The sequence below is a fragment of the Indicator indicator genome, chromosome 9 (genome assembly GCF_027791375.1).
Source record: "Indicator indicator isolate 239-I01 chromosome 9, UM_Iind_1.1, whole genome shotgun sequence".
NCBI classification, from domain to species: domain Eukaryota; kingdom Metazoa; phylum Chordata; class Aves; order Piciformes; family Indicatoridae; genus Indicator; species Indicator indicator.
The window spans coordinates 11,420,268-11,434,228 of NC_072018.1; the positions used below are offsets into that span (position 1 = coordinate 11,420,268).

At 36.0% G+C, this 13,961-nt stretch overlaps 1 protein-coding gene across 2 annotated transcripts in view; it reads right to left on the reverse strand.

The window, feature by feature from the left end:
* EML6 (EMAP like 6) overlaps window positions 1–13,961 on the reverse strand; it is a 102,881-nt gene that overhangs the window by 50,888 nt on the left and 38,032 nt on the right. For both annotated transcript variants that reach the window (XM_054383407.1, XM_054383408.1), the window contains exons 5-9: window positions 13,069–13,254; window positions 11,097–11,232; window positions 7,535–7,736; window positions 2,881–3,018; window positions 254–510 (exon numbers count right to left, since the gene is read on the reverse strand). In XM_054383407.1, coding sequence (XP_054239382.1) covers window positions 254–510; window positions 2,881–3,018; window positions 7,535–7,736; window positions 11,097–11,232; window positions 13,069–13,254 — 919 coding nt within the window. The remainder of the gene's footprint in view (window positions 1–253; window positions 511–2,880; window positions 3,019–7,534; window positions 7,737–11,096; window positions 11,233–13,068; window positions 13,255–13,961) is intronic.

Genomic DNA, 13,961 nt, shown 5'->3' on the forward strand with positions numbered 1-13,961 from the left:
TTCACAATTTTACTTTAAGTAAGTATAACCTCACGGTATGGTCTCTGTGGTATTTGACAACACCACACATTACAAGTACTAGTGCAGCTGCACACAAACATACTAAAAACATACAAAATGGGAAAAATGTTAGATATTTACATAAGTTCCAGTCAAGAAACTCCACTTGCAGATATACTATGTATATAATTTTTTGTTGTTCTCTTCAACATGCAGTTTACTTGTTCATATCATGAGCCACTTGTAAACTTACAGGGCATCTTGTAGAAGAGTCTCTCTCCTGCACCATCATTAGTTTGCAAGAATTTACTGTCCACAGACCAGTCAATATGAGTTATAAAACTGGAAGATTTGTTGCATTCTCCTATTTTTTTGTATCGCTGAGCAACTGCATAGATATCCACTGGGCCATCGTTAGAACCCACAGCAAGGTAAGAGCCATCTGGTGAGAATTTCATTTCATGTATCACTTCTTTTCGGTCTTTAATATGAACTACCTCTGTCATGTCTCTGCAATAGCCAATAGTGAAAATATGAACTGTAAGCCTGTGAACATGAAATCCTGTTTATACTTTAAGTATGAGGATAATTTCTACAGCAAAAAGCATATTTCACGGAAAAAAAATTTTTTGGAGACGTTTCTATTGCTTTCATTGGCTAGAAGCATACTTTTAAAGAGAAAGTTAGAAACAACTTCACCTGTCAATGATACTATTTATATTATTCACATGATTTTAGCTGCAAAACCGTTAATTGTCTCGTCTAAACTACATCAGACAATTATTCTTCAACAGAACAAGAGAAAAAGAGTTCTGTCTATTTTTCCCAAATTCTTCAGTTGTAAGGAAAGAATTAAAAAAAAAAAACAAACAACAAATTAAACCCAAATCTGCCCTTGAGTCAACTGAACAAGAAGCCAAGTCACAGTGCCATTAATTTCCTCTTTACAAAGACAATCCATACGAGGTTATACACTGGGCTGCAAGAAAATTTTGTGAGGAAGAGTCTTCTGCAGGTTTTATACTTCTGTTACTCTCCATTTTAAGCTTTTTAATACTTTTCCTGATATTTTTAGAAATGAATTACTGCCAGCACTATCAAATTCATTAAAATACTCAAATTTATTTAGAAAACAATAGATTTTGTTAATAATATCTTAAAAATGCTGTTATACGGCACTGTTACAAGCAGAGTCCTGAAAGGAGAACAATCTGTAAACAAAGATTTCTGGGTGATGCCAGTACTAATGGTAGGGTTAATACCACAGATGGCCAGGATCTTAAAAAAAAAAAAAAAAAAAAAGGCAAAACAATAATTTTGTTACAAATTAATCTTAAAAGGGTGAAACAGTAGGAATTTTGTTGTAAAAATTCTTATTTATTCATGGTAATTTTTTCCTTCAAAAAGTGTTTTGGGAAAAATGAAAATATTTTTATCTCTGCCTTATTGCTGAAAACTGGGAATATAACTATTCCATAGTGGTAATTAGTGCTACTGAGAAGAGCAGATGAATTATTCCATAGATCCAGACCCTTCATGGCCAAGAAAAACAAAAACAAAGCCTCACATCACGAAGTGGATGACTCAAAAAAAAAAAATGTCAACAAAGAACATTGCCAGGGTCCTGTACCAGGGGCGGCAGATCTGTTACCCCATCACGGAAAAGGACCAGATGAAGAAGTGATTGCATTCAGGTCCTCATGCAAGAGTGCTGCTACCCTTCCATGAATAATGATGGGTTTATCATTACGACCCTTTGCCAGCTGAATTGTGAATAATAGTAGGTATCAGGCCAATTAACAAAGACAAGATTACTGTGAGACAAAGATTAACCTCTTTAGAAATATACTCGTCTTTGAAAGGATTTTAAATTAATGAGCAGATCTGTTGTGTTCAAGTCATTAAAGCAGTATGTTACATTTTCACCGATCTTCCATTGATTACAGGCTTTCCCTACCTATCAAGCTAGCAGTTCAAACTATTTTAAATATGCTCAGTGAACACGAAGCAAGGCTGAGGAAGCAGCAAGTACTTCCAAGTATCAATTAAAATAGATTCTAAGGTTTGAAATCATGCTAGCTTGGCTGTTTCACCTTATAGACAAGTGTATGCTTAATCTGCTTTTGTGTATCATTCATGATAGTATTAATGGACCCAAGCTGGAACATTAGAAGTTCTACCTCAATATGAGGAAAAATTTCTTTACTATAAGAGTGACATAGTAATGGAACAGAATGCCCAGAGAGGTTGTGGAGTCTCCTCCAGGCACCCTAGGTATTCATGTTTTGGCACAGGGGTTGGACTCTGGATCTCTGGAGGTCCCTTCCAACCCCTACCATTCTGTGATTCTATGATTGCAGACAGAAAATGGCTGCTGCTTAAGACACCTTCAGGCAGAAAAAGGCTTGTCATCTAACATAAAAAGCAGAATTCATTTGTATTCTGCAAATGCTTAAAAATGTCTTTCAATCACCAACTATTTTGCCTGGGATCTATTCTCATACATGACAGGAAATAAACCACCAAGGAGATGCCTCTCAAAACTGTGCTCTGTCATCTACATTTCTTTAAAAAAAAATAATCTGTATAATTTCAGAATAAAAAAAAAAAAAAAGAAAAAATCCTAAAGGTTCTCAACATTAAGACCTAATATTTGGAATCCACTAAAGCACAGGTTTTCTCCTCATTCCCAAATTCCCACATTTTAAATCACCAAGTGATATTATGGAAACGTGCTCAATTTTTACTCTGTTTCTGATAAAATACCCATTGATGCTTTTTTTCTTTTTATAGGAATAAAATATAATCTGATCCTGAGTTACTTGGAAAAAAAAAATCCTACTAAATATAAGAAACTAATGTGAGGTTTTCTCATTTTACCTTACTCGAAGCACAATGAAGGAGCCATCCTTCATTCCAAGTGCTAGCTGTGATCCATCAGGAATGAAAGACACACTCCGCACCGCTTCCTCCATATTACAACGAGCTATCAAGGCATGGTCAGCCAAACTCCACAATCTGCATCAAAGGAAATTGAAACCAGTAGCACATTTTTCCTAACTGCTCTATATTTCTATGTCATCAAGAGTAACTATGAAAATTCCAACTCATCAGGTAAAGGCCCATATTCATGCACAATATATATTAAGATTTTATAATGTATTGAGTTCCTTACAGCCATGGAAGCCCTGACTTGATCTTACAGAAATGTAGTTTTTAAGCACTCAACTGCTTATCAGTCTAGCAGATATGAGAAAGAGGGTGTAAAATGACTGCCTGAATCGATACACAGACACAGAACTTTCTGACACTGAAAACGGTGTTATCTCCAGACTTCACTGATCTAATAGAATTCTCCTCAATGGGTAATAAAAATGCAGTTTCTGTAGATAGGAAATGTCAAGATGGATTAGACTGCAATTGCATGGAAAGTGAAAGTAACACTCAAAAAGTATAAATATTCCAACCATGGGGAAAATTGTTTTATGAGAACCCTGAACAAACTAGCAGACAAAACATGCATGCTGATTTGTTCATTTACATTATTTCACATAAAAAGAATCAACCAATGAATGATGTCATAAGATGGAGCAAGGCAAATAACACACATATTTTTAAGAAGGACTGGAGGAAATTTCTCAGATCACTACAAACTGGTTATCTGTTCTCAGTATTATGAGAGATTTAGGGGGAAAAAATAATTAGAAGTATGGAATAAAACACATAAAAGACCTTTTCGGGGAGAAAAAAGTCAGCAATACCCAACTACCTTTATTTTCAGTGCTGTAATTTAATGCTTTTGTAAAAGAGTCATAAAATATTCAGTAAAATATTTGAATAGTAGTATATGTGATTATTGGCTGAACTCGAGAAAAATGACAGTTTTTACGAGAACTGTAATGTGATACTGGACAAAGTTTTCTAGCAAATTTACAGAAAGGCTAGAAATGGGGTACTACTGAGAGTTCTAGGGACAAGCTTTGGAATAGTAACATTTAGGATTTTCACCTGGCACAGAAGATGAGAATGCTATGGACAGCAAGCTGGGAGGCACTGTGAACTCAGTGATGGAAGAAGTTTCTTAATTTTAAAACAAGCAGACATGGAATGAAATTTAACCAAAGTCCACACTTTTAGAGCCTTATGTCTAGCACTGTGCTTTAAAGCTTAAACACAGGTGGAAGGAAAAAAAGGAGTAAGATCTCACACTATTTTTCTATTACAGAATGACTGTGATCCACTAGTGAAATGCAGACAGGAAAAAAGAAATCTGATCCTAATATATATATATATGGGTGCTATTCCAGGAGGTACACAAAATAATAGCACATGACACAGTGACCTCACCTGTATGAATTATGACAAGAAATCATAATAAAAACAGGAACAGATGTAGTAAAGGATTATTAGGATGATTGAGAGAATGAACACAGTAATCACATTAAAGAAGACCAAAAGAGTTTAACTTGCATGCTTTGGTGAAACAAAGGATGGGAAAGGATAGTATTGCTTCCAAATATACATCAGTAGGATAAAAAAGGAGAAAAAGTTATGTGCCATGCTGGGACTAGAACAAATAGCAAAAATAGAACCTGAAAAGAAGAGGTTTCTGACTACCTCACCAGTGACATTTAGATACAGCCTTAACGTAAGAGTAACAGGAGAAAAAAAAAGTTTGATAAATGTAGTAAAATGATTAAATAATTTGACTGCCTGCACTAAGGAAAGATGACCTGTGCATTTCTTTTCAATCACAAATCCTTTGGGTCTTGTAAGGTTAATGTTATGTGGATCAGTCTAGAATCAACAACCCTGAACAATACTGGTTACCTTTTAGGCTGAGAGAATTCAAGGGAGAAAGAACTTGAACTGGCTTCTCTGTGGAAGAAATGGCAAGTACCATTTCCTGGCAAAAACAACACAAAAAAAAGATGGATGTGGGATGCTAAAACTGTTTTCAAAGACAAAACAGATGTAGGTTCAGAAGCAAGAATCTTAGCAGTCTTGCTAGAAAGAATCTATGAGCTCAATACAAGAAAGTACAAACCAGAAAGGGTTTGGAAAGATTTCAAAGGAAATGTCCGGATAAATTTTGCCTCTAGAACGTAGCTTCCTCACAAATCACTTAGTTCAATCCATTAGAAGAGTAATTGCAATACATGGTAGTACAAGCAGAATAAGTAGATTGTTGTTAAAAAAAGGAAAAAAGAACCAAACCTTTCAAATTACTGGAAGAGTAATTCTAAATATGAGGTTTTTAATTTTATAACACAAAAAAAATATTTGCGCACATACAGGCATCTGTATACACCAGTGACAAAATAAAAGCCTACCTTTGCTTAGAAGACTAGAAAAAATAGCTTTTCTGGCAAAACACTTCTGTACACTTTTTTTTTTTTTTGAAAAGCCAGATAAATTAACTATTTCCATAGAAAAAGTGCATGCATTTTCCAAGAAGATAATAATGTGGTTTACTACTCTTTGGAAACTTTCCTGTGCATTTGTTTAAATGACTGAGTTAAAAAAAAAAAAAATCAAACAAGCTCATGAAGCTTTATTTTATTAGTCAATATTCCAGTCTTTTGGTCATATACCTGACAGGTGAGTCTGTTTAGTGGAGCACATAGTGATTACAGACTCCCAAGAAGCTTACTAGCAACCACTTCATCTGCCGAACAAGCCACAGCTGATGACAAAAGCTTTATTGCTGCTTGGTTTCAGCTGATAGGCAGGAAAATGCTCTGCACAAAAAAAAATCAGATAAAGAAATATTCAAATGCATAATTAATGTAATAATAGCTAAAACAATGATAATAATCATAAGAGCACCACTCATTGAGGCTTTATGTGCACAAAGAGCATGCTTGCACAGCCTTTCATTGAGGGGCACAAGACTGTCGAAGCACACTGTGATCCAGCAGCACACTAACCAGCCTGAAGCCAGAACTGAATTACCAGGCTCACCAAAAGATGAGTCCAAGACAATAAACCCAAAGTCTTAGCCTGGCTTATTAGCTCGAGGGCACTACAATGCTAATCCCATCATTCCAGCTCTTGCTCCAAAACTGGCTTGCAGCCTACCAGAGGGCAGGCAGTGTCAGTTTGTACCTAACAATAAAACTGTGCAGACAAACCGAAGCAGAAGAGACTATTCATGCATTTTATCAACAGAAAGAAATAAGGTGTAGGAAACAGGGAGAAAATATGATTGTATCGAACAATTGGCAGTTCTTTTAGTTTCACTCTTTAGATTTTAACTATTGTTAGAAAGAGATGAGGGATGGCAGGAATAGGAAACCAGTGCAAGTAAAGCGGTAAAAGAAACTCCAACTGACCAGCAAGCTTTGGCAGAGGTGAATCATAATGTGGAATCTGAAGGAGCACAAATTAGAAGCTATATTTGTGGTCAAAAATAGATTTTTTTTTAACACTGAAATATGGCCAAATGGTAGAATCCACATGTATGTTTTTGAAAGAAGTTGACTAGTGGTCTATAATAAAAGCTGTTTGTAGTTTATTTGAAAACACACAATCACATTATCTATATAAGATGAAAAAGCAGTCATTATCCATCTGGGATAGGGTTGGAAACCTGATTGAGGGGTTAGAAATTAAGATAGTAAGGTGAGAAGAAACCACTAAGGAGGAAGCTATGGAAACTGGAGCTTGGGAAACCAAGCTGTCATGAACCCTATTTTACATGATGTGCTGCAAGGGATAGGGCTTCAGGGCAAGCCCTGGCAAGAACCACAATGTGAGGAAAGACTCAGGAGAGTGCCATAATAAAGCCATGACTTCTGAAAATCTCTCCAGTCCCCATGGGTAGCTTTGGCAGTTAGAAAATCTCAGTCTCTTTAACTACAGGTAAATAATTAGTCACAATGGGCAAATTCTACTGTAAAGTCTATTAAGCATATAAAAATTGCTTAGGTTTATTCAGAAGCTTATCAATTTGCCAAATTTTAACAAGAATAGGGAACATCCTTGACTTTGTGATAACTTCTACAAATACATGTACAGAACTTCAGATCCCTGCTACAAAGGCTTGAGGCACAAGGGTTTCAACTAAATGTCTGAAAGATCTTTTTCACTATGGTAAACTAGTGCATTTTCATTAATGTTATCTGGCTTTCTCACTGAATTTGGTTTAGATCAGATTTTCTAAACACTCAAGGCTGAGGCAGATTCCTGCTGTGTAAGAATATGATCAAAGGTTTTAGGTTCATTGCGTAGTATTAACAGAAGTATGAGGTGACTATTCTCCATTTAGATACCTGCACCTGCTGTTCAGACCTGTAATGAACTCACACTTAAAGCAGAGTCTATAAATCCAGCACACTTCGAACACAAATTCTGGTTACTTTTACATGATATGTGGAGCCAGAAGAGAAAAGGCAAAGCTGCTAAGAAAAAAATGGAAAAAAGAATGTTGTCTTAATGGAGTCTTAACATAGTGCCAGAAAAGAAATACATCACAAACTAACGTGAACGAAAATGAAGAGATAATAAATAAATAGATAAGATCTAGCCTTACCGTACAGATCGATCATCACTCCCTGTGACTGCTAAAGGCTTCTTTGGATGGACTGCCAGGGCCCAGAGCTCCCCTTCACAATGACCCTGCATGATCAGCATGGGTTTATCTCGCTCTCTTACTAGCACCTCAAATATTTCACTGTCCTGTGTGCCTGCTAAAAGTCTGTCTGCTTTCCAACAGACACTTCGGATGGACAAACCTGACAGGAGACAGAATGATCTTAGATTAATGGCCATCACAAGTGATATAGTGAAGATCATTAACACTTAGAGTTAATTTATGACAACTGTTGACACTGAAGTTTTCTAATACATCAGAGCTGACTGAAGATCAAAAAAGTTCTGTAAATTACCTCCATTTGATAGAAAAGGAGAAGGGTCGATTCTGTGTGTTCAACATTCCTGTTACCAGTTTCTGAAAGGATCAGGCTCATATGCTTTGCATACACCTGAGGAACTGACTTGAAAAAACAATTCAGTTTCCCATCATTTAAAGATTTAAATTTTAGATTGGGCATGGTTCCTGTGATAGAAGCTGCTTCTATTCCTTTTTTTGAGTACTTTATCTTCCTGCACAATAACATTTTAGTGGTGAGTTTAAATGGTTTGTGCCCATGTTATCACACTTCGCCACTTTAGTCCCAACTGATTTAAAAAAAAAAAACAACAAATAATAATAATAATAATAAAAAAAAAATCAAACAACCAAACGACCCCTCCCCCCCAAAACAACAAACCCAAAACTGCAAACTTGTAATTGCTTTGCGTAACTTTTAGAAAGCTTGGTTTTACTTCCATGAATCAGATCCTAACTTGGCAGGTTTTTTTACTAAGTACAAGCTTAAAAATACCCTCTTTGAAGTTGACCAATTTGACAGCACACTCTGTTTGACTGCCTGCAGCATTTGTATTTTCTGTTCCAGTACATGAAAATTAAACTTTGGATAATGGGTCTAGATACTGAGATACAAATTAATTTGTCTGTCTTGTAGTCAAGGTCAAGCATGTCATCACATTACATGATTTGGAACCAAATATGCTATATTATATGCTATCATATAAATAAAATACATTGTAGGCATTTTGTGTGATTTCTTGAAATGGGCAAATTAATCTTCATTTATTGTCTTGTCCATTTCCAGTACCTTTTAATTTTGATAATTTCATTTTGTGACCTTGATAAATTTATACTGAAGTTATGACTCATCTCTTCTTGATACATGCCAAAGGCCACGCAAGGAATGAAGTTAAGATGTGACGTGGAAAATGGCTGTTGTTAAGGTTTAGAATATAAAGCACATCATCTTTTGAGGTGGGAAAGGGAACACTTTCTGTGAGTAACTGCATGTAAAGAAAGATTATCTATTACCAGATTTTTATTTTCTTTTAACTAATATACAAGTGTGTTTAAACATAAAAGGCAAGCCTATGATCAGACTGATACTGGTGATGCATTTTATTTAAAAAGCGTTCAGTACCCTTTGGTGCAGGATGACTAATGAGTGAGTATGTACCAGAGGGTGGAGATGTCTTCCCAGTGCCCTAGAAAGAAGTTTTAAGTTGAAAGCTGATGCCTTGGCAAACTGCTTTGGAAAAAAAACAATTATTGGAGAGAAGGGACAGAAGATCATAAGTAAGCAGTTAATGCTTCCACCATTGCTTGAAGTTACATACAATGTCTATTAGCAGTAAGTACTAAATGAAAGCAATCATCAGACAGAAACATAACAGGAACATCACAGAAAGATTTGTATCACATTGAAAGTACACAGAGAGCAGAAACCCTGAATCTGGAAAAAAAGATTCAAAATCTTCAAAAGTTAGCGTGACAGGGTCAAAGTGCATGCTTGGATTTTATGACCTGAAGTCATCTCCAAAGTCTTAATTCTTTATCACTAGCCAAACCAGCAGTTGCACTGCACTTTTCACAGATTCACCATCATGTCTTTTTGCTGTTTCAGTGATTATACCCATGGGCTCACCTTCTTTGACTAAGCATTGATAAAATTTTGCAGACTTGCTTACATCAGTTTCATGCCATTGAAGCAAGCACTTGGACAAACATAAACCTGAAGGATTTAAATGATTTGGAGACAAAATTTGGACAGGGTTTCCTATTTTAATTTTTAGAAATAAAATAATTTATCGTTTTTATACAATTTGCTATCACTTATATACAAAAGACTAAATGGCAACTCAATTAATTTTCTTCGAATGGAATTTTTTTCTACTTTTGCCAAGTATGAAAACGGCAAAACCGCTCCTACTTGTAGCTGCCATTACAGTGGCTGGATTTACTCAGATCCTCTCAGCTATATGTTCTGTATTCTACAGCATGTAGCAAATGGTAGAAATAACAGCATCAAGTTAGAATCACTCCACAGCATGTCTAATGAGAATTCACTTTCAATAAGCCCTTCCTTGATGTTGAAGAATAGCTAGGTACTTTCTGCAGACAAGAGACATTTATGACAGCTCTGTAATATTATAATTTTGAAGTAATAATTTACCACAGAAGGTAACTACAGTCTGTTAAAAGTAACTGAAGCCATAAAGCCTGTTTTGCTTTGAGTGTGGACATGTCCCACGCAGCAGTAAGAGCTACTGTGGCCTCACATATGTGAGGGATAAAGCTTCTTCCCAGGATCACTTCACAAGACCAACGAAGCTGAAGATGTAGGTATTGTGTGAGCACTGCATTCTCTGTGCAGCGCTTCATAGGTTTTATTCTTTTATTAGTAATGGACTGATATGCAAGTCTAATATCGGCTAGAATGATCTAAGCCACATGTACAGGCTTATTTCTCCACAAGTTTAAAAAAGTATTTCTAAATTAATTGAAACTGCTGCAAATGCCCAGAAGGTACTGCTATTGTTTTCTAGAAAGGAATGTTAAACAGATGATTCTGGCCAAAAAAAAAGCCCTCAAAGTCAGAACTACAGAGCAAAGGGACTACTGGTTGGGTGTCTTTGACGACTTTTTTTGAGGTCTTAAATTCCATGAGTTTACACAAAATGGATGTGCAGAATTTCCAGAAGACTAAGATCTTGATAAAGCATGCATTAAGAGCTATGAAAATTATAAGCTCTCTGAGCGTTTAATCATAAAGTGACCACTGGAAGTGCAATGAGATTCAACAAATTTGATGGTCAAAAATTTAATAACATTTTCGCTACTAGCTATGCCAAGTGCTAATATTCCAAATCAACCTAATGGGCTGCTGCTTAGATGCTCAGCATCTTTGAATACCAGGCTCCAGAACTCTCAAAAGAGTTGCAAATAATTAATTGCATTAAAGGTCAGCTAACTTTTTGTGTTTAATTAGGTTTTATTTATGTACTATTTGCATGCTGAGGAGCATCAGCAGCTTATACTATGAAAGAGGGAAAACTCTTCAGGCTACATCATTGTCAGAGGAAAAAGGGAATACAGATTTCAAAAGTAAACAGTCAAATTAAAAAAAACCCAGCAATATGCAGACATTTATGCTTCAGATGAAACTGTGTCATAATCCATTATCCAGATGTGTGAAAAAAACATTAAAATAATAGCTCATTACCTTTGTATCCTTGTTCAGTCTCCCTCAGATCAATTTTAGTAATGGGTTTGAAATCAGTGTCCCATAACCGAATGCAACCATCTCTCCCTCCAGTGGCAAAACCTTCCTCACAAGCATACATACTAAAAATTCCAGCCTGTTAACCAATAGCATAACAAGTCGTAAAGTTCTGTACAACAGATTCAAACGCACAAAGTAAATATTTTTGAACAGATGCTTGTTAAAGGCTAGAAACTGCCAGGCAGTAAAATGTTGTCCATCCAGAAAGCAAACCAGCAAGCACAGGGGAATACTTTTATTTCAAGTGCTCCCACGTCAGTGATTTCGTAGAATTTTTTGAACAAATAGCTGCAATACAGCCTATACGCAGATCTTTAAATTTGGTTAAGCTATCACTACAAGAACTATTAAATAAATAACAGAACACTTCAAATAAATAGTTACCCAAAATAAACAAAAACAAACAAACAAGCAATACAAATATTCTTACAGATGCGGAGATGACTGAGACATTCTTTCATGAATTCAGTTCAGACATCATTTGGAATCTGACAGGAACTGAAAGAGTGTCAATTCATTCTCTTTGTTGAAAGACAAACTTCTATTACAGTTTGAATTTCCTCTTCTCTTTTTAAAGTGCCTCATTATTAATGACTGTGCTGTGCTACACTGGAATAGCTTGTGGAATGCAAGCTGATTCAGTATTTTAGGAAAACTCAGTTAAGATACAAACTGAAATGCATGCACATTAATGCAATTAAGAGAAAACCTCAGTTTTCAAAGTGGCCTTGTTCAAAGTTTTAAATTAACTTTTATAATAATTACATAGACATTAGAAATTGGGCAAGAGAATGTATATTAGCCATAGCAAAACTCATAATTTACAAAACACATTATATAGAAATATTGTATTTAATCATTCTAGGGAATTTAAATAGAATAATGCAAACAAAATTCTCCAAGAGTTTTTGACAAAGGTATATCAAAATTATTGCAACTGCACATAACAACAACCTGGCAATTACACAGTAGTATCACAGGTAAGGGGTCCCACTGATTTCAGTCTGACTGCTTTGATAAATCAGTGATTACTTCTATAAGCGATTACTCTCCTGTACCCTTAGATCTCATCTGAAGAGCTACTATGAATCTTTACGCACTGCCAGCATAATTGATTTTGGGAGGCCAGTAAAAGCTGCTAAGTTTGCAGGATTTTTGCTAGAAGGTTTCTAGAAAACAAAATACAGTGACAACTGTTAAATTTCAGACCACTTTCCTAAGAAAAATACTGTTTCCTTTTGACCAGAAAACCTGTGCTAGAATGCCAGTAGCCACAATCATATTCCAAACAGGAGTAGCTCTCAAATATATTTGAGGCAAGACATGAAAATCTTGCTGTGCCTTTGCTGCAGCAACAACAGAGACATACATTTATTATATTACAGTGGTCAGAAATCTAACGTGATCCTTTACATTGCCCTTTCTCCCTGTAATTTAAAGTGCTCCAAGTTAGATGGTGTTGTTATGGAGCCAACGGGAGTAAAATTGCCTAGGAATAGGGTCAGAATGCCATTCAGAGATTAACCAGGTTTACTCCATATTGATACTTTAATGAAAGGTCAGTCTTCAGCGTTGTGAACTTTAATGCTAAAATTCTATTCAAAATAAGATCATTTGGTTACCAACTATTTCTAAGTAAACTGATCAAAACTTCAGACTTAGCAACTTCACGCTTCAGATTTAGTGTGCTTTGTCAAATCAATGCTATGAATATCAGTTGTCATTATCAGTTCAGCAGCTAGCATCTATTGATAACATGTAAACAAACTATACGATTACATCTAAGTTCTTAATTGATGAACAGTCCTAGACATACCTGAAACAGTAGAAAATCTTTGTAGATAAGTGTTTGAGAAGTCTTCTAGTTCAGTGAACAGTTAATTTCAGCAATGGCATTAAAAACACAACTTACACTATGTGCTGCTTGAATCGTGCGGACTAAGTTTAGCCCTTTCCATACATAGATGTCTCCATTTAAAGCACCAGAGTATGTGACATCTTCTTTTGCACATGCTAAACAAAGGATGGTTTGGAGATCTCCAGTTTTACCAAATATTCCTCGCTTTGCTGTCAGTGCATTTCCACACAGTGTCCAAAACTGAAATGGAAATGGCAAATTAGAAAAGTGAGGAACGGCTGAGGGAACTGCAATTTTTTAGTCTGGAGAAGAGAAGGCTGAGGGGAGACCTCATTGCTCTCTACAACTACCTGAGATTGAAATGAGGTGGGGGTCAGTCTCTTCTTTCCAGTATCAGGTGATAGCACAAGAGGAAATGGCCTGAAATTTTGCAGGGGAAAGTTTAGATTGGATATATTAAAAAAAAAAAAAAAAAAAAACTATGGAAAAAGCGGTCAGGCATTGGAATAGGTTACCCTGGGAGGTGGTGGAGTCACTGTCCCTGGAAGTGTTCAAGAAATGTGTGAACATGGCACTTGGGGACGTGGTTTAATAGTCACGGTGGTGTTAGGTCAACAGTTGGACTCCAACCGAAACAGTTCTATGATTCTATGATTTGTGCTCTGTGATTCATTGCCATGAGACAGACACCCTGAAACACCAAACAGGAATAATGAAGTGTCTGACACAGATACATAGTGTCTATCTCACTCCCACTACAGGCCTACACCTTTTAGTGGCTACATGCCAATGTGTCATAATTTTTGTACTTCCACAGAACTCCTATAAAGCTGAATTCCAGAAAAATCCTTGAGTCACCGATTTTTATTTCACATCCTTCTGTAATTCAATTACATTTTCCCTTTGCCTCTTAACATAAGCCAATTTATGAGAAGGCAGTGGGAATG